Source organism: Heteronotia binoei, chromosome 10, assembly GCF_032191835.1.
Source record: "Heteronotia binoei isolate CCM8104 ecotype False Entrance Well chromosome 10, APGP_CSIRO_Hbin_v1, whole genome shotgun sequence".
In the NCBI taxonomy this organism is placed as follows: Eukaryota; Metazoa; Chordata; class Lepidosauria; order Squamata; family Gekkonidae; genus Heteronotia; species Heteronotia binoei.
Window position 1 is genome coordinate 91,256,081 of NC_083232.1, and position 20,572 is coordinate 91,276,652.

At 48.6% G+C, this 20,572-nt stretch overlaps 1 protein-coding gene across 1 annotated transcript; it reads right to left on the reverse strand.

The window, feature by feature from the left end:
- Positions 1-15,679: 15,679 nt before the first annotated feature.
- Positions 15,680-16,630, reverse strand: LOC132578331 (serine/threonine/tyrosine-interacting-like protein 1). The gene has a single exon (XM_060248273.1). It carries the CDS (start codon positions 16,628-16,630, stop codon positions 15,692-15,694), a length of 939 nt encoding a protein of 312 aa, XP_060104256.1. The 3' UTR covers positions 15,680-15,691.
- Positions 16,631-20,572: the final 3,942 nt, after the last annotated feature.

Below are 20,572 nucleotides of genomic sequence, written 5' to 3' on the forward strand. Positions count from 1 at the left end.
GCTGTTTTCTCCAGAGGAACTGATCTCTGTCATCTTGTAGGTTTGCCAGTCTCTCCAGGTCATGGCTGAAGACTTCCTGGAATTGCAACAGATTTCCAGGTTACTGGGATCAGTACTCCTGAAGGAAATGGCAGCTTTGGAAGGTGAACTCCACAGCAGTAATCCCCCCCGAGGCCCCTCCCCTCCCCAAACCTCACCCTCCTCAAGCTCCATCCTGTCCCCCCAAAAAATCTCCAGGTATTTCCCAACCCAGAGATGGCAACCCGACCTGTAATTGCAGGAGCTCTCCAGGCCCTCAGTGTGGGTGTGGTTGTGGTTGCCATTTCATGTAAACGGCAACATGCTTACTTTTTAGCTTTGCTACTGTCAGACATTGTAACTACCTTACAGTATGAATTGCATAGATGAGTTTCTCTTGACCTAACTAACGCCATTTTGTTTGCTAGCACTAACCATGAGAATAGAAATGTGCATTTCAAACAGAGAGAGACCGTTGTAAATCTCATGGGAGGAATTTCTCACTTGGCAGTCACAGGCGCCTTAAGCCTTTGAAGATGGCATGCCTCAAGGTAACCAGCAGGGAACCTTCCTAGGGAGGAGATAAGGGAGTATGGGAACAGACAACTGTCTCTCTGAGTGTGAGAATGAATTTATTGTTATGCTACGCGTATTCTACAAACCCCCAAGGACGCCTTGGGAATGTATCAAACTCAACCTGCTTCTATCCCAGACAACTTGTTCTCAAATAAATGGGTTAATTTTGCAACAAAATGATTCGTTCTTATTTGACGTTCCAAAGTCTGACAGCTACTCCCAACACGTTCTTCTAAAAACTCTGGGTTTTCCAATCATGAAACCATAGAGTTTCTGGCAATTCCTAGAGTGATGCAACATCACTTTCAGGTTTCTTCCAGAATGAAACCAATGATTTTTTTTAAATTGTGACACCAATTATTTTTTTAAAAAATCGTGACGGGGTACGAGCTTTTGTGAGTCGCTGCTCACTTCTTCAGATACTTCTTGAGCAACACCGCTTTCGCGTTGGGCTACTTTTTAATCCACTAGGTGGTGCTGCTTAACTTTTGAATTTGTGTGGCCAGTTCCCCTCAAAACCTTACGCTTAAACTTATTTATGGGACTTAAAGAGCAGTTGGCGGCCCAACGTTGCCTTCCCTTTGGCAGCTTTCAATAATTCAAACCAATGGTCAACTAAGAGATGTGAACCAATTTGTTCTGTTGTTTCAGGGGAAAAAAATGGAGGGCAAGAAGTTTGGATCCAAATGGTGACCTGTCCAGTGTTAAAGGCCATGCCCAGAAGAAGAAGAAATTGGATTTATATCCCTCCCTCCACTCCAAAGCTCAAAGTTTCAGAGCAGCGTACAATCTCTTTTATCCTCTTCCCCCACAACAGACACCTTGTGAGGCTAAGAGAGCTCTCCCAGAAGCTGCCCTTTCAAGGACAACTCCTACGAAAGCTATGGCTGACCCAAGGCCATCCCAGCAGCTGCAAGTGGAGGAGTGGGGAATCAAGCCTGGTTCTCCCAGATAAGAGAGCTCTGGCTGACCCAAGGCCATCCCAGCAGCTGCAAGTGGAGGAGTGGGGAATCAAGCCCGGTTCTCCCAGATAAGAGTCCGCACTTTTAACCACTATGCTACACTACACCAAGCTGAAGAGATGCTGGGAATGGCTAAATCAATAGGCAAGTTCTGGCTCCAGTCCTTTTCTATCTGGCCCATGTGTGGATGCCAGCCTCCAGGTGGGACCTGGGGATCCCCCAGAATTACAGCTCATCTCCAGACTACAAAGACCGCTTTCCCTGAAGAAAATGGGTGTTTTGGAGGTGGAATGGACTTGATGACATTGTACCCCACTGAGGCCCCTGTCCTCCCCATGCCTCATCTCCAAATCTGCAGGAGTTTCCCAGCCTGAATCTGAAAACCCTACACCCCCATCCCCCACCAGTGGCCAGGGAGAACCTGGCCACCCTAGTGCAGAGGTGTCAAACATGCGGCCTGGGGGCCAAATCAGGCCTCCAGAAGGCTCCTATCAGCCCGAGTAACTGTCTGCTTCCTTCTCCCTCTCTCTTGCTTCCTTCTGCATCTCAACTTGCTTTACAAGGCTTTACAGCTTGCTTTGCAAGGCTTACTCAATCTCTCAGGCGCTACAGAGAAAAGTCTCAGTTTTCTCCATTGGCTGAGGCTCCTCCCCTTCCTGGTCCCCTGGGGAGGGAGGGAAAGAGCCAAAGCTTCCTTTGTCCAATTCCCTGGATCCCATGGGAAAAATTCAAAGAAAACACCTTTAAGACCAACAAGTAACATTCTGTGATGGAGTCGCCTGAGGTTCTCAACAGCCCTACCCTCTTGCATCCTCTTGTGGGACGAGGGCTGCCAAGCCCCTGGCCTGGGTGGAGGTTCTCCCACCCTGGAGGTTCCCAACCCGCCAGCTCACATTGGGCCAGCGGGAGAAACCTCCCCCGATGTCGCCGGCATGATGACATCACCTGGACGTGACATCATCATGCTGGCGACGTTGCGCGCTGGCCGCTCTAGGCATTTCTGGGAATATGAGAACAGTAAAGGTTGGTGCAAAGAAACAAAAGCCCTGACGCATGTAACTATATAGTCCCTACTCTACGAACCAGCACTCACCCCTTGCCTTGGATGAGGGACCTTTCCCCTGCTGCAAGCTCTCCAAAATACAGCCTACCTCCAGCATGTACAAATGCTCCATAAGGCATTAGGCTAGTGACTCCTGAGATCATGCTGATTTAACTGACAGTTAGTGTCAATATGACTTCAGTGCTTATCAAGTCTCAACAAGGTGAAACCATGACTGGCATTTGGTAACAAGTGCAACGGTGGAGTGTCTAGCGTACAATGACTCAGCACATGTAACCCATTGGTGCATATCCTATGTAGAATATGTATATAAGCAGTGATGTACTGTTCACTGTATCCTTCTTCTCTAGATGGTTTACTAGGCGAAGAACTTTGACGGTGGATGTAAATTATGTAAATAAATTGTATATAGTTGAGCACAGAGAGTCATTGGACTGTTGCTTGCTATACTGACTCACCTACCACTAGGGTTGCCAATCCCCCGGTGGGGGCAGGGGTTCCCCCAGTTTGGAGGCCCTCCCCCCGTTTCAGGGTTGTCAGAAAGCGGGGGGAGGGAAATGTCTGCTGGGAATTATTCCCTATTATTCCCTAGGGAGATTTATTCCCATAGAAAATAATGGAGAATTGATCCACGGGTATCTGGGGCTCTGGGGGGACTATTTTTTGAGATAAAGGCACCAAATTTTCAGTATAGCATCTAGTGCCTCTCCCCAAAATACTCCCCAAGTTTCAAAAAGATTAGACCAGGAGGTCCAATTCTGTGAGCCTCAAAAGAAGGTGCCCCTATCCTTCATTATTTCCTATGGAAGGAAGGCATTGAAAAGGTGTGCCGTCCCTTTAAATGTGATGGCCAGAACTCCCTTTGGAGTTCAATTATGCTTGTCACAGCCTTGATCTTGGCTCCACCCCTAATGTCTCCTGGCTCCACCCCCAAAGTCCCCAGTAGGGTTGCCAAATCCAATTCAAGAAATATCTGGGGACTTTGGGGGTGGAGCCAGGAGACTTTGGGGGTGGAGCCAGGAGACATTGGGGCAGAGCCAGGAACAAGGGCGTGACAAGCATAATTGAACTCCAAGGGAGTTCTGGTCATTACATTTAAAGGGACAGCATACCTTTTAAAATGTCATTTTGTTCAGGTTCTGCGGCTTGGTGATAAGGCGCCTGGTGTCCGCCACAGTCTCAGCCATTGCCGATGCCCGCCTGCCCCTGCCTCGTCACCTTTGGCTGGAGAACTGTCGGAGAAGAGGCACCTGAGGGGTGCACGAAAGGGAAGAGGCGAAGACGGGGGGCACTCGGGTGTCACAGCGACCCAACGCTTGCCACTTCTTGTGAGTCCCGTGCCTCTTATGCCAAAAGCCCCGTGCCTCTTGTGCCAAAAGCCTCTTGCACCAAAGCCCCGTGCCTCTTGGGCTAAAGCCTTCGGCTGGAGAACTGTCGGAGAAAAGGCACCTGAGGGGTGCACGAAAGGGAAGAGGCAAAGACGGGGGGCGCTTGGGTGTCACAGCGACCCAACACTCGCCACCTCTTTCAAGTCCCGTGCCTGTTGCGCCAAAAGCCAGCATGACGCCCCCAAGACTCGCTCTGACCTGTCCGCCAGCCGCAGAGAGAGAGCGTAACCTTTTGCTAGCGCGCAAAGCAGCATGGGACTTGTAGTCTTCTGCGACATCCAGCCGACAAAGAACACTTTTAGTGAAGGGGCAGGACATGCGCGTTTCCCTCCCTCCCTTCGGGGACAGCTGGCACTCCACCAACAGGGCGCAGAAGAGCCCCCAGCCAGCTGGGCTGAGGCAGGACTCGCAGGAGGGGAACCAGAGAGAAAAGGGCTCCGAGAAGGAGCGCCCAGCTTCAGCTCATCCCGCTGGCACGCAGCCAACCCAGCCAGAGGCCCACTCGGCTCCTCTTGTCTCCGGGAGGTGGGAAGGGACGCCATTTCCCCCCGCTTTCCAGATTTTTGGCAAGCGGGGGGAGGAGGCTCCAAATTGGGGGGCCCCCGCCCAGGCGGGGGATTTGGGAAGCCTAGTCCCCAGATATTTCTTGAATTGGACTTGGCAACCCTACCTACCACGGCTAACAATAACAATAAAACAACACTCAGCCTTCCAGGAAAGAACACCCCCTGCCTGGGCTTGGCTCTTTTATGTTCTCTTCCCAGGCCCCACTCCTCTCTGGGCCAGTTTCCCTCCAAAAACCCTGCTACCCAATCAGAGGGACAGAAGGGATCCTGGGAAATGTAGGCTCTTTGTAACTCCTAGGCAGGCTTCTCTGGGGCCTGAAGGCCTCACTAGGCCCAGGATCATAACAGATGGACAAAAAGGATTTAGTCAGAACTTGAGTGAACATCTTGATTTACATGTTTATTCCCTCATTTTATTCTGCCAGTTGAAAAGAGGCTGGAGCTCACCAGCAAGCAATGTTTGTTTTTCCACTGCTTTGGACAATTATCCGACATTATTGGAACAACAGTTGTGCTCCTTTAGATCTCTCCAGAAAAACATCAAACAATTAACCACAGCTTTTGGGCTTGCAGAGCCACCGGAAATGGCTAGACATTTTTATTCTTATTCATGAGGCTATGAGCTTGTTCCAGGGGAGGGGGAAGACATAGAGAGAATATCTATTTATAATGCTCGAGTTCCACATTTAGCATTCTTCTTTAATGAAGGGCATCCAACCAACGGCTGGTGGATCCAATTCTGTGCTAGTTTGGATGCTGCTCAGGGTACCGGAAGAACTCCGTGGCGCAGAGTGTTAAAGCTGCAGTCCTGCAGTCCTAAGCTCTGCTCATGACCTGAGTTCAATACCTGGCGGAAGCTGGGTTTTCAGGTAGCCGGCTCGAGGTTGACTCAGCCTTCCATCCTTCCGAGGTCGGTCAAATGAGTCGCCAGCTTGCTGGGGGGAAAGTGGAGAGGACTGGGGAAGGCAAGGGCAAACCACCCCATACAAAGTCTGCCGTGAAAACGTTGTGAAAGCAACGTCACCCCAGAGTCGGAAATGACTGGTGCTTGCACAGGGGACCTTTCCTTTCCTTTCCAGGGTGCCAAGCAACTTGGACAAGGAAACAGATTGGAGTCAGGTGACGCTTTAAGAGACCAAGCAGAGTTTTGGGGGCAAACTTTTGATAGGGTTGCCAGCCCCACCTGAAGGCTGGAAACCCTAACTGCAGAACAGCCTTCTGCCCGTACTCCTTCGGTGGGCTCCACTGCAGCTTGGAGAAGACCAGTAGCTCTCTCTTCCCAGAAACCATCACCGCATCACATCGTCAGACTGCCTCTGGATTAGGATTGCTAAATCTGCCTCAAGAAATATCTGGGGACTTCAGGGGTGGAGCCAGAAGTGAAGGTGAGGCTCCCCCCCCCTTCCCCCGTCCCCTGGGAAGGAAGGGAAAAGAGCCATTGGCCACCCCTGCCCTATTCAATGGACAAGGTAGGTGTGGAGGAGGAGGGGGAACCTTCAGAAAGGTTCAGGAGCTGTGCTCCTGTGAGCTCCTGCTGAATCTGAGGCCTGATTATTATATCTAATTTTTTTTAAAAAAAAGATTAATGCAGACTGTCACACTGGCAGCTGCCAGTCATCAAGGGCTTGTAGAAGAAGAAGAAGAAGATATTGGATTTATATCCCGCCCTTCACTCCGAAGAGTCTCAGAGCGGCTCACAATCTCCTTTACCTTCCTCCCCCACAACAGTCACCCTGTGAGGTGGGTGGGGCTGGAGAGGGCTCTCCCAGCAGCTGCCCTTTCAAGGACAACCTCTGCCAGAGCTATGGCTGACCCAAGGCCATGCTAGCAGGTGCAAGTGGAGGAGTGGGGAATCAAACCCGGTTCTCCCAGATAAGAGTCCGCACACTTAACCACTACACCAAACCAGCTCCGTGGACATGTCCGTGGACATGTGTTCGTCATGTGATGATTCCCACTCCCAAGTGAAGACTTGAATGTGAGAAGTTATGAATGGGTCGGCACACACACGCAGAACTTCCACGTTGCAGCCCACACAACATAATTCTGCATAATCAGTTCCTTCCTTCAGACGTTAGCTGTCAACAGCAACTGTGTCTCGGAAAACCCAAGTGGGGTACATTCATCTCTGAACCTGTCTGCCCAGAGAAATTTCCTGCTTTTCTCTCTCTTTTTTTTTTGCCCCTTTAGAGGGGCTTTGTTAAGAGCCTTGAGCCGAATATCCATTAAAGAGCAGCTTTTTTTCCACAAAGGAAAATGGAAAGTTGGAGTCATCTCCAGTTGGAAACAGCCTGGCTTGCCGGAGAGTGCTTCCCCGGGCACGTTCACGGGGTCCGAAACAATGGGGTTATTCAAAAAGCAATTAGCCGTAGCCCTGTGGGAAATATTGAAATGAAGAAAAGGAATACAGCTTAGCGAAGGCAAAATGCCAGGCGGTCTTCCGGAGCGAATGGCGAAGAGCTACTGCTCTGTCTTTCTGTGCTTGTGAGGAAACAAAATGAAGATTGCGGGGGAAGAGAATCCTACCAAAGTTCCATCACCCTGGAGAACATCTGCTGTCTTCTGACTAAACAGAGAGCCGCTTGTGGGAAGACTGGAAGGACCATAGTCCATCTGAAGTTCAGAGCATATAACAAGAACCTAACGTGGAAACGCTGTCCAGGGGCAACTGAAGACCAGCGCTGGGTTTTTGAAGGTTCACAAGGGTTTTCAGATAGGGTGGCCAGGTCAGTGTCGGAAAATACCTGGGGACTTTGGGGGTGGATCCAGGAAAGGGCAGGGTTTGGGGAGGGGGCCTCAGCAGGGTACAAGGTTCTAGAGTCCACCCTTCAAAGCAGCCATCTTCTCCAGGGAATAATAATATATCACAGGTACCAATGTAACAACCAGATTTATCTTGCAGTATATTGTCTTCTCCAGAGAAGCTGATCTCTGTCAACTGGAGATCAGTTGTACAAGTGGGAGATCTCCAGGTCCCACCTGGAGGCTGACAACCGACATAACAGAAACCTGTGGAGATCAGACTAAAGGCCTACTCACTGAAGGCCCAGTCGCTCACTCACCCTCCTTATATTGAATCAGATCATCCATCCATCAGGGTCAGTATTGTCCAGTCAGACTGCCAACGGTCCTCCAGGTAGGGTTGCCATGTTCTCCTGGGACACTGGTGAGGAACGGCAGGGGAGAATTGCCAGATCCAGGCCGGGAAACTCCTGGAGATTTGGGGATAGAGGCCGGGAAGAACAGAGACCTCAGTGGAATACAATGTCATAAGAACATAGGAGAAGCCATTTTGGATCAGGCCAATGGCCCATCCAGTCCAATACTCTTCATCGCACAGTGGCAAAAAAACAGGTGCCATCAGGAAGTTCACCATGGGACCAGACCCCCAGAAGCCCTCTCACTGTTGCCCCCCCCCAAGCACCAGGAATACAGGACATCCCTGCCCCAAACAGTGTTCCATCTATACTTTAGAGCCAGTTTGGTGTAGTGGTTAAGTGTGCGGACTCTTATCTGGGAGAACCAGGTTTGATTCCCCACTCCTCCACTTGCACCTGCTGCATGGCCTTGGGTCAGCCATAGCTCTGGCAGAGGTTGTCCTTGAAAAGGGCAGCTGCTGTGAGAGTTTCTCCAGCCCCACCCACCTCACAGGGTGTTTGTTGTGGGGGAGGAAGGTAAAGGAGATTGTGAGCCACTCTGAGACTCTTCGGAGTGGAGGGCGGGATATAAATCCAATATCTTCTTCATCTTCTATACGTTATGGCTAATAGCCACTGATGGACCTCTGCTCTAGATGTTTATCTAATCCCATCTTGAAGTTGCCTATGCTTGCTGCCACAGTGAATGCCACATGTTAAATTACTCTTGGGGTGAGGAAGTGCTTCCTTTTATCTGTTCTAAACCTACTGCTCAGCCATTTCATTGAGTGTTCACAAGTTCTTGTACGGTGAGAAAGGGAGAAAAGTACTTTTTTTCTCCACTTCCTCCATCCCATGCATAATTTTGAAAACCTTAGTCGTTGTTTCTCCAAACAAAAGAGCCCTAATCCCTTTAGCCTTTCTTCAGAGGAAAGTGTTCTATTTTAGTTCCCCTTTTCTGCTCTAGATGTTCATCCAGTCCCATCTCGAAGCTGCCAAATGCTTATAGCCACCACAACTTCCTGTGGCAGTGAACGCCACCTGTTAAATTACTCTTTGGGTGAGGAAGTCCTTCCTTTTATCTGTTGCAAACCTGCTGACAAATAACTAATGGTTTATACCAACACCTAAACAATAAAGAAATATAATTCCCTCATAAAGTCCCAGAGAAAAACAGCCCACGTGCTTAAAACGTTCCACACCAAGGACATCTTCGCAATGTGAATGCTTTTTTTTAATAAAGAATGCTTCCTTTGACAGACGTGACGTAAAGGCGCCTTGAAATTCCCTGGACAGGTCGTCAACTTCTGCCACACCTGCTCCCAAATCTTTATCAACAAGGGATATTCCATAGACATTACATAAGATCTACGGCTCTGAATCGTGGGTTTTATACCGTCATCACCTGCGACTCCTTGAGCGCTTTCATCAGCGCTGCCTTCGCACCATCCTCAACATCCACTGGAGTGACTTTGTGACCAACACTGAAGTCCTCAAGCGGGCAGAGGTTACCAGCATCGAGGCACTGCTGTTGAAGACGCAGCTGCGCTGGGCAGGGCATATTTCTAGGATGGAAAACCACCGCCTTCCCAAGATTGCCCTGTATGGCGAACTCTCCACCGGCCATCGAAATAGAGGGGCACCAAAGAAGAGGTACAAGGACTCCTTGAAGAAATCCCTTAGCACCTGTCACATCAACCATCACCAGTGGTCTGACCTAGCCTCAGATCGCAAAGCATGGAGGCACACCATCCACCAGGCTGTCTCTTCCTTTGAGAACACACGCATAGCTGGTCTTGAGGACAAAAGGAGATTGCGGAAGAATCGCACTGCTACAGGACCAACCCTAAATCAGACTTTTCCCTGCAGCCGCTGTGGCCGGACCTGCCTGTCCCGCATTGGTCTTGTCAGCCACCAGCGAGCCTGCAGCAAACGTGGACTATTGCACCCTTCTTAAATCTTCGTTCGCGAAGCCAAGCCGAGAGAGAGAGATACATAAGAACATAAGAGAAGCCATGTTGGATCAGGCCAACGGCCCATCCAGTCCAACACTCTGTGTCACACAGTGGCAAAAAATTTTATATATACACACACACTGTGGCTAATAGCCACTTATGGACCTGTGCTCCATATTTTTATCTAAACCCCTCTTGAAGGTGGCTATGCTTGTGGCCGCCACCACCTCCTATGGCAGTGAATTCCACATGTTAATCACCCTTTGGGTGAAGAAGTACTTCCTTTTATCCGTTTTAACCTGTCTGCTCAGCAATTTCATCGAATGCCCACGAGTTCTTGTATTGTGAGAAAGGGAGAAAAGTACTTCTTTCTCTACTTTCTCCATCCCATGCATTATCTTGTAAACCTTGTAAACATTAGAAATAGCCAATACTGAAATTCTTAAGCAACGCTCGTAGGGTAGTCTCCATTGTAATTTCTCACTTGCAGCAAATGAACATATGAAGCTGCCTTATACTGAATCAGACCCTTGGTCCATCAAAGTCAGGATTGTCTTCTCAGACTGGCAGCGGCTCTTCAGGGTCTCGAGCTGAGGTTTTTCACACCTATTTGCCTGGACCCTTTTTTGGAGATGCCAGGGATTGAACCTGGGACCTTCTGCTTCCCAAGCAGATGCTCTACCACTGAGCCATTGTCCCTCCCCAAATGCTCAAAGATGGCTCAAAGCCATTGATAGTGTCTTTACAGTCAGGATTTTTTGGCTCCAGTGTTCATGACTCACACTTGCCCACGTTGAACCTCATTTGCCACGTTGATGCCTGCTCGCCCGGCCTTGACAGATCCCTTCTGTCCTTCCTGGTTCTCATCACCCCGAACAATTCGATGTCATCCACAAACTTAGCCGCTTTTCTGCTTAGTCCCAACGCCAAATCATTAATGAACGTCATACATAATGAACGCCATAAGGAACGCCATTTTCTCCAGAGGAACTGATTTCTTTAGCCTGAAGATGAGCTGTGATTCCAGGGGATCTCCAGGTCCCACCTGAAGGACGACGTTTCTTTCTGCAGGGTCTCGGTCAAAGAACTTCTACATCAGTGGTGGCCAAACTCTGGAGCCACATGTGACTCTTTCACACATGCTGTGTGGCTTTCAAAGCTCCCACCACCCCATTGGCCAGCTTGAAGAGGGCATTTCTCTCTTTAAATCACTTCTCCAAGCCAAGCCAATTGGCGGCTTTGAGAATGCATTTAAAGTTAAAGTTGCTTTCTTTCTACCTCTCTCTCCATTCTCCTTCCCCATCTATTTTCCTTCCTTCCTTCCTTCCCCCCCTCCTTCCATCTTACGGCTCTCAAACATGAGTTTGAGAGCTCGTGTCTTGTGGCTCTCAAACATCTGACATTTATTCTACGTGGCTGTTATGTTAAGCAAGTTTGGCCACCCCTGTTCTACATCATCTACTGCTTGGTTCTTTTGACCTGGAGATGCTGGGGATTGAACTTGGGACCTTCTGCATGCAAAGCGAAGGCTCTACCACTGAGCCACAGCCCTCTGTCTCCTCCATCATGTCCTTCCTTAGTCATTTCTTTTCTCAACTGAGAAGTCCCGAACTCTTCAGCCTTTCCTCGTAGGGAAGGTGCCCCAACTCGCTATGTCACTGCCCACGTAATAACCTGGAAGTGACATTAGGGCTCCCAGGAGGTTGGGATGACACTCTAGGATTCCAGCAGTGTGGAACTTTGGCTGGATCAGAACATCAAAGCTCAGCTACTACAAAAGCTGAAGTTTGATTAAGTAGTTTTTTTTTGGGGGGGGGGGGGTTAGAATTATTAGTAAAGGGCAGGCCTTGAATTCAGCAGGAGCTTACAGGAGCACAGCTCCTGAACCTTTCTGAAGGGCCCCCCCTTCCTCCCCACCTACCTTGTCCATTGAATGGCAGGTTCAGCTGCATAAGAATCCCTGGATTAGGAGAGTGGGCAGCCAGCCAGCCAGCCACCAGGAGCTTTGCCACACCCCCAGCAGCCCTCATTAACCCCGGGAGAAGCCTGCACCAGCCTTTCTCCACTTCTTATGTGATTTTGGGCAGTGGGTGATTTGCTGGCCTTTTGACTGTGAGGAAGGGCAGTCAAGGAGAGCCCCAGGTGAGCGAGGCCTGCTTGGGCCGGCTGGATCTCCAGCCGGCCCAAGCAGGTCTCTCTTGCCCGGGGCTTTTCTTTCTTGCATCGGGTTGCTTTTGGATGGGGGGGGCAGCATATGCTAATGAGTTATGCTAATGAGCTCCACCACCTGTTTTTCTAAAGGATTATATCACCAGGACTCAGCCCAATTTTTTATTTTCAATCTTTGTTTGCAAAAAGTCATCTGCAACAAACGCTTATGAAGAGTTTATCCTACCAAGGAGAACTTTGTGATGATACTTTACGGCATATTTGGGGAGGCCTTTCCCTGAGTGATCTTTTGCTTTCTGTGTAAGCGGTCAAGACTCTCGCTCTCGGAGGAAGAAGCCGAGAGGACGCTTCACATTTTTTCAAACTAGCCTAGTGTAACTGTGCCATCTGCTGGACAAAATATAAGTATTAGAAACCGTTCAGAGGAGTATATATATTTATACTTTAAAAAAAAACAAAAAATTAAAATCTACCACTACTTTGGCCTTAGGCTCTTCCAACTCTAGCTGAAGTATTAATGTCCCAGGAATTATTAAAATGGATTCCTCTGTCAATTCGTAGACGTGCTCTCCAATACTCATATGAAGCTGCCTTCTACTGAATCAGACCCTCGGTCCATCGAAGTCAGTATTGTCTTCTCAGATTGGCAGCGGTTCTCCAGGGTCTCAAGCTGAGGTTTTTCACACCTATTTGCCTGGACCCTTTTTTGGAGATGCCAGGGATTGAACCTGGGACTTTCTGCTTACCAAGCAGATGTTCTACCACTGAGCCACCATCCCTCCCCAAAATCAGTCTTGTCTACTCAGACTGGCAGCGGCTCAAGCTGAGGTTTTTCACACCTATTTGCCTGGACCCTTTTTTGGAGATGCCAGGGATTGAACCTGCAACCTTCTGCTTCCCAAGCAGATGCTCTACCACTGAGCCACTGTCCCTCCCCAATAACCTCCTTCTAAGCTGTGGAGTCTTGTGAGCAAAAATTCTACTTTGGGAGCTACTGGCGTTAAAGTTGGGAGCTACTCCATAAATTAGTGTGCTCTGGGGCCATTTTTCCTGAGCAAAGACAAAAACGTGTGAGCTGGAGGCTAAAAAAACCCCCTTGAGCTAGCTCACACCAACTCAGCTTAGAGGGCACTCTGTTTTGCATGTTTGCAAGATTGCACTAAGACATTTTCATCAGATTGCAACTTTAGCACATGAAAAGGAACGAGAGTTCCCTGAAACAGACAAGTTTGTCTTTGGACTTTGCGCTTCTAACTGCTTGTATCTTTTTTGAGTCTGCAAGGGAATATTGTATATTTATAATGTATGGGGTTCAAATTGTTACCCACTGCAACCATGGTAGTGCTTTTATACATTGTTCTTTATTTGCTAAACACTTTTGGTATTATTTAATACATTATTATATTTACAGCTTTTGCGGCCATGAGCATTTTGGGGTTTTTTCGCCATTTTGACCAGCAGCAGGGGGAACCTAGAAATGGGTGTGGGAATGCCAAACCAGGGCACCAGCGACCTTACCTGGGAGTAAGAAGGCCCAGTCTAAAGCATGGATGTAGCAGGCAGGGGTCGTTTTGTAGAAAAATAGGTGGTGGAGCTCATTAACATAACTCATTAGCATATGCCACTACCCCCCTCAGCCAAAAGCAACTCGACCCAAGAAAGGAGAGCCCCGGGCGAGCGAGGCCTGCGTGAGCTGGCTAGAGATCCAGCCAGCCAAGCAGACCTCACTCACCTGGGGCTCTCCTTGGCCACCCCTCCCCCCAGTCAAAAGGCCAGCAAGCCACCTGCCACCCCAAATCAAATAAGAAGTGGAGAAAGGGTGGCTTGGGCTTCTCCAGGGGTTAATGAGGGCTGCTGGGGGCGTTGGCAAAGCCCCTGGTGGCTGGCTGGCTGCCCGCTCTCCTAATCCAGGGATTGTTATGCAGCTGCACCTACTATTCAATGGACAAGGTTGGTAGGTGGGGAGGAGGAGAACCCTCAGAAAGGTTCAGGAGCTGAGCTCCTGCTCAATTCAAGGCCTGATAGCAGGTGTGGTACTTTCAACAGCTAGGCGGAGCCCGTTTTCCCAAGGCACTGACTCCTCTTTATCCCTCACTTTGGACACCCACCTATGAAAGAACATGTTGAAAATCCAGTGAGACTCAATGCTTCGGAGTCTCCAGTGAAAACCCAGTGAGACTCAATGGCACCCATCGACAACTTCCCTGGCCTCTGCCGATTGTTTTTAGAAAGTGGGCAGAGCCAGGTGGGGCTTTCGCCCAGTCAAGCTTCTGATTGGCCACTGGAGATTTGATTGGCAGTGCATACTTATTGTTAATGTTGGCTTGACAGCAGCTGCTACCACATTGCTCTGTGACCGAAGGCAAGATTTATTTATTTATATTTATTTATATTTTGACTTATATCCCGCCCTTCCCACCGAAGTGGCTCACCGTAGATGAAGCAGCCATTTTTGTGGCTGACTCCTCCTCCGGGGGCAGCCATTTTGCAGCAACCGTTTTGTGACATGCGATTGCTGTGCTGTGCTAGAATTCTCAAAGTGTCCGCAAACGCAAAGAAATGGGGGGAGCCCTTGCCCTAATTCATGAGGAATGGGGTACATGACAGTGGATGTTCCCTTGAGGGGTTTAAAGGACAAATTCCACCACCACAGCTCCTGCTGTTTCTATTGTCAGGACTTACTGTGTACTTTACAGCGAGAGAAGCTGTTAAATGCTTCCAATCCAAAGAATGCCAGCGAAATTAAGCCCTCAAACCCAGGGAAGAATAAAATCAATTGTTGGATCCGGCCAGCTTTTGCTGACAAATAGAAGGTGGGTCTCTCCTTTATAACTGCAGAGTGGCTCCTTTTTGGCTGTGGAATGTGCTACTCGTGATTTGACAGAATGGGGTTGGGGAGAATCTAGTGAAGAGGGAAACTGGATGAGATGATGCGGCTTACAATCTCCCTTACCATCCTCCCCCACAACAGACAGCCTACGAGGTAGTTGGGGCTGAGAGAGCTCTCACAGCAGCTGCCCTTTCAAGGACAGGAGGAAGAAGAAGAAGAAGGGATGATGATGCTATTGGATTAAAACCCCACCATTCATTTTGAATCTCAGAGTCTCAGAGTGGCTTACAATCTCCCTTACTTACAGGGGGGGAAATATAACCATAAATAGCCAAAGCACTAAATAGGGCAGCTAAAAGCAACAAGCGGTCAAACAATAAAAACCAAACCACCAAAAATTATATGAAGCTGAACCCCATCAAAATTAATTTCAGATTTTATTAAAAAAAAAAAAACATGCTCCAGAACAGAGGTGTGTTTACAAATTCAAAACACTTTAACAGATGAAAAACAACAATAAAACCATCCGTAATCTTAAAAGCAGCAGGAAAAAAATATAACCATAAATAGCCAAAGTACTAAATAGAGCAGCTAAAAGCAACAATAAAAAACAAACCAACAAAAATTATATGAAACCCAACTCCATCAAAATTAATTTCAGGTTTCATTTAAAAACAAAACAAAACATGCTCCAGAACAACAGAGGTGTGTTTACAAATTCAAAACGATTTAACAGATTAAAAACTGCAATAAAACCATCCATAATATTAAAAGCAGCATGGAAAAAATATATAACCATAAATAGCCAAAGTACTCAATAGAGCTGCTAAAAGCAACAAACCGTCAAACAATAAAAACCAAACCAGCAAAAAATTCTATGAAGCCCAACCCCATCAAAATTAATTTCAGGTTTCATTTTTTAAAAAAAAATTTGCTCCGGAACAACAGAGGTTTTGTTTCGTTTTATAACTTGCTGGAAGGTCATCAACCAAGAGACCAGCCAAGTTACGTTAGCGGAGGCCTTTGTTCAGTAAGCCGGTTCGGAGATATCGGTGACGGTGGCCATGTAGATCCGGGTCTCCCATTCTGACAGCTGCTCCACAAACCCCCGGTTGGGCCGGATGTTGCTTTTGCACTTCTGGAGGTAACTCCAAGCATTCTTTAAGTAAAGCCTGCAGGAATGTATCAGGTAGGCCAGGACGACAGTGCTGCACCGACTAATGCCCAAGGTAGAGAAAACCAAGACCGCGCCGTTATGCATGTGGCTATCGATAAAGTGGCAGATCTCGCCAAAGAAGGATAAGACATCTGCCTCTGGAGAATCGGGGACCGCAATGTGAAAGACTTTCTCGCTGTCGTTGGGGAAGAACGTGTCCACCTCCTCGGACACATTGATATGGGCTTGAATCTTCAGATCCTTCTGTATCTGTTGGTGGCAGGCCTGGATGGAATTTCCCATATACAATTTCCCTGGCACGATCTCCACAGGGTAGGGCAGAAAGTCCTCCAGTTCCCGAGGCATCCAGAAAATCTTCTGGGTCCGAAGGAAATGGTAGGAGGCAGTGAAGCGTTCATAGCCCCCTCTCAGGACCTGGACGGGAAAGCGGGTGTATCGCTGCAGGACTCTGGCGCAGCATAAGGCAGTCCTGGCCGGGGTGTTTTTTTCTTCATCCACTTCCTGGGCAGTGGCATCCATCTGGCTGGTCATATCCAAGAGGTTGGTTATGCCATCGTACACCACGCAGTGTCGGAGGCATTCAAAGTTCACCCAAGGAGGGACGACGTACGAGCCGGAAACGTCCCGCTTAATCCGTATGGCTGTGATCAGGTGGCTCTCGTCGTACTCCCTCTGGGTTCGAGCATCAATCAGACACAAGTAGTTCCGCTCTGCCAGTCTGGAGAACTTCGTGGCCTGGTTCAAGATGTTGTACAACTGGACGGGCTCGCACAGGTCCACCCCCGCCATCTTGGAAGATGATGCAACAGTTGAACCTTTGCTGTAGTCCTCAAATGACTGTTCTTTTTGAAAAGCAAGCAAGTTCAAGGTTCTGTTGGTGGGCTATCAACAAACTGGGGGGGCGTTCTTTCGAATCCAGATTTGCAACCTGGAAAGCCAGACAATGTGGGCCGAGAAGGTCTGTAGTTGGAGTTTGCAGGATTAACGTTCAGCTTTTTGGCATTTACTCATCTCCACACCTCCTTGGCCACTACCAGTGCCATTCTGTGCGCTTCTGCTTCCATCCAGAACTCCTCTGCAGATTATGGAGTTCAAAATGGATTAAACACCTGAAAAGTTCTTTAATCCATAAACAAGCATAGCATGCGAAACTCCGAGTCTAGGCTGGGTTTGCATAGCCTTAACAGCCATTCTTATGTTGAACTAGACTATAGCCATTAGAGGGCAGCGTTACTCCTTTTTGTGTGTGTGCCTGTTAATGCAACAGGCATTAATTTCTTTCAAAGTAAGAAGGTTTCAGATGATTAGGAGGGTTGGGGAAATAGTTTGTGCATATTTTAGGGAAGGGCAAAATATAGAAAAGTAAAAATACGAGGTAGTAAATTCTTTAAAGGCAAACGTATCCCCTGCGGGTGAGAGGATAATGATAAAATAAAAGCAAACAGTTCAGTTGAATTTGAAGAGGAAAAGAAGGGCTGGCACTATGCTGCCCCTATTGGTTGGGAGAAAGGCGGGACTTGGATGCTATTGGGTAATCCCTTGTCCTTTCTGGGGGCTGGTTGGTTCTGTAGGCTAAAATGCCTGATGGGAAAGTGAGGTTCTACAGCCAGTGAGAGACTGTTAATGACTGTTGAAAAAAAGAAAAGGGGAAAATAATCAGAAGGGATGGGAAATATTTGGAGTATGATAAGGTTGCCAGGTCTCTGTTGGAAAATGCCTGGAGAATTTGAGGGTGGGGCCGGGAGAGGGTGGGGTTTGGGGAGGGGAGGGGCCTCAGCAGGGTACAATGCCGTAAAGTCCACCCTTCAAAGCAGCCGTTTTCTCCAGGGGAGCTGAGCTCTGCCAGCTGGAAGAAGAAGAAGAAGATATTGGATTTATATCCCGCCCTCCACTCCGAAGAGTCTCAGAGCGGCTCACAATCTCCTTTACCTTCCTCCCCCACAACAGACACCCTGTGAGGTGGGTGGGGCTAAGAGAGCTCTTACAGCAGCTGCCCTTTCAAGGACAACCTCTGCCAGGGCTATGGCTGACCCAAGGCCATTCCAGCAGGTGCAAGTGGAGGAGTGGGGAATCAAACCCGGTTCTCCCAGATAAGAGTCCAGGCACTTAACCACCACACCAAAGTGGCTCAGCTGGAGACCAAACTTGTAATAAGCAGGAGATCTCCAGGTCCCACCTGGAGGCTGGCAACCCTAGAAGAAGACCTGCAACCCAAACGATGTCTCTGTGCACAGGTTACAAGCCTAGAAACAAGCTACTCGACCAGCTAAGCTAAGATTAAGAGGCCGCAGGATGTGAAATTACTTTGGAAAGCTTTAAAAGCGGGGGGGAGGGGGGGGAGGGTGGCAAGCTTGCTTGACGGAGGAGCCGGATGGAATAAATGTCCGATGTTTGAGAGCTTCAATGCATGAGCATCAGATGTCTGCGAGCTGCAAGACGTGAAGGCGGGAAGGGAGAGAGGAAAGACAGCAAATAGACTGGAGTGGAGGGAGAGGTGGAAAGGAAGCAACTTTTAAGGGAGAGATGGAGGGAGAAAGAAAAGCGAATAAACGCAAAGCGAAGGAGAGCCAGTTTGGTGTAGTGGTTAGGTGCATGGATGCTTATCTGGGAGAACCGGGTTTGTTTCCCCACTCCTCCACGTGCACCGGCTGGAATGGCTTTGGGTCAGCCAAAGCTCTTGGAGGAGTTGTCCTTGAAAGGGCAGCTGCTGTGAGAGCCCTCTCAGCCCCACCCATCTCACAGGGTGTCTGTTGTGGGGGGAGAAGATATAGGAGATTGTAAGCCGCTCTGAGTCAGAGAGAAGGGCGGGGTATAAATCTGCAATTCTTATTCTTCTTCAAATAGACAAGGGGAGTAGAGAGGTGGAAAGAAAGCAACTTTAACTTTAAATGAATGCCCCAGGTCGCCAGCAGGCTTGGCGAAGTGACTTCAAGAGAGAAATGTCTTTTCCAAGTCAGCTGATAAAGTGGTGGGGGCTCGGAAAGCCACACAGCCTCACAGGGTGTCTGTTGTGGGGGGAGAAGATAATGGAGATTGTAAATCGCTCTGATTCATAGAGAAGGGCGGGGTATAAATCTGCAATTCTTCTTCTTCTTCTTAGAAAGAGGCACATGTGGTTCCTGAGCTGCAGTTCGGCTACCCCTGCTTTAAAACCTTGTGGGTACGTGAAGAAAAGGCAAGTCACAAGCAATGTTCCCTCTAAGCTGCAGTCCTGTGAGCAAAAATTCTACTTTGTGCGTTACTGGCATTCAAGCGGTGAGCTGCTGCATAAATTAGTGTGGTCTGGGATCCTCCTTCCTGAGCTAAGATGTGTGAGCTGGAGGCTAAAAACCTGTGAGCTAGCTCATGCTAACTCAGCTTAGAGGGAACACTGGTCACAGGTGATCCCCGGCGGAAGCTGGGTTTTCAGGTAGCCGGCTCGAGGTTGACTCAGCCTTCCATCCTTCCGAGGTCAGTAAAATGAGCTTGCTGGGGGGGGGAAGTGTAGAAGACTGGGGGAGGCAATAGCAAACCACCCCGTTAAAAAGTCTGCCATGAAAACGTGATGCGACGTCACCCCAGAGTCAGAAACGACCGGCACATGCCCAGGGGACTACCTTTACCTTTTTATTCCAGGATGAGAGATCTTGAAGAAAATAAAGATGTTGCAGAAAGCATTAACATTGAATTGTAACAAGAGGCTAATAACCCTGAAGGAAATAGGAAGGAATACTCCTGAGCAGTGTTCCTCTGACCTAGTGTGAGCTAGCTCACTGATTTTTAGCTTCCAGCTCACATCTTTTTGTCTTAGCTCGGGAAGGATGACAACCCCAGAGCACACTAATGTATGCAGGACCTCACAGCTTTAATGCCAGTAGCTCACAAAGTAGAATTTTTGCTCACAAGACTCTGCAGCTTAGAGGGAACATTGCTCCTGAGAAAGGTTTTTTTTTTTTAACGAAATGAGCCTAAATCCAGGTGTTCCTTGAGAATGGACCTGTTTCGTAACATTGTAATGTACAAAAAGTTAACATGATTCTCCTAAAAGTTTTACTAAACACTGGTAGCCAGTACAACACGGTGTTTGCTTCTGGTATTGCCTGTAATATGAACTGCTTGGTGTAGTGGAGCCAGTTTGGTGCAGTGGTGAAGTGTGCGGACTCTTATCTGGGAGAACCAAGTTTGATTCCCCGCTCCTCCACTTGCAGCTGCTGGAATGGCCTTGGGTCAGCCATAGCTCTCATAGGAGTTGTCCTTGAAAGGGCAGCTGCTGGGAGAGCCCCCTCAGCCCCACCTACCTCACAGGGTGTCTGTTGTGGGGGAGGAAGATAAAGGAAATGGTGAGCCGCTCTGAGACTGATTCGGAGTGCAGAGTGGGGTATAAATCCAACATCATCATCATCATCGTGGTCCCAGATTGTTGGTTTTACCACCTGGAAGCTGGCAACCCTAGTTCCATGGGTCAGATGGTTCCATGCTCTTGACCCACGTCTGACTGATCTACCCACCTAATCCAGTACCTCGAATCTCACACGGCACAGCTGCTCGTATTTGAATGATGAACATAAGAACATAAGAGAAGCCATGTTGGATCAGGCCAATGGCCCATCCAGTCCAACACTCTGGGTCACACAGTGGCCAAAAAACAAACAAACCCAGGTGCCATCAGGAGGTCCATCTGTGGAGTCAGGACACTAGGAGCCTTCACACTGTTGCCCCTCCCAAGCACCAAGAATACAGAACATCACTGCC

Coding starts and splice junctions, on each gene's coding strand:
- LOC132578331 (XM_060248273.1), bottom strand. CDS start 16,630: ATGGCGGGGGTGGACCTGTGCGAGCCCGTCCAGTTGTACAACATCTTG.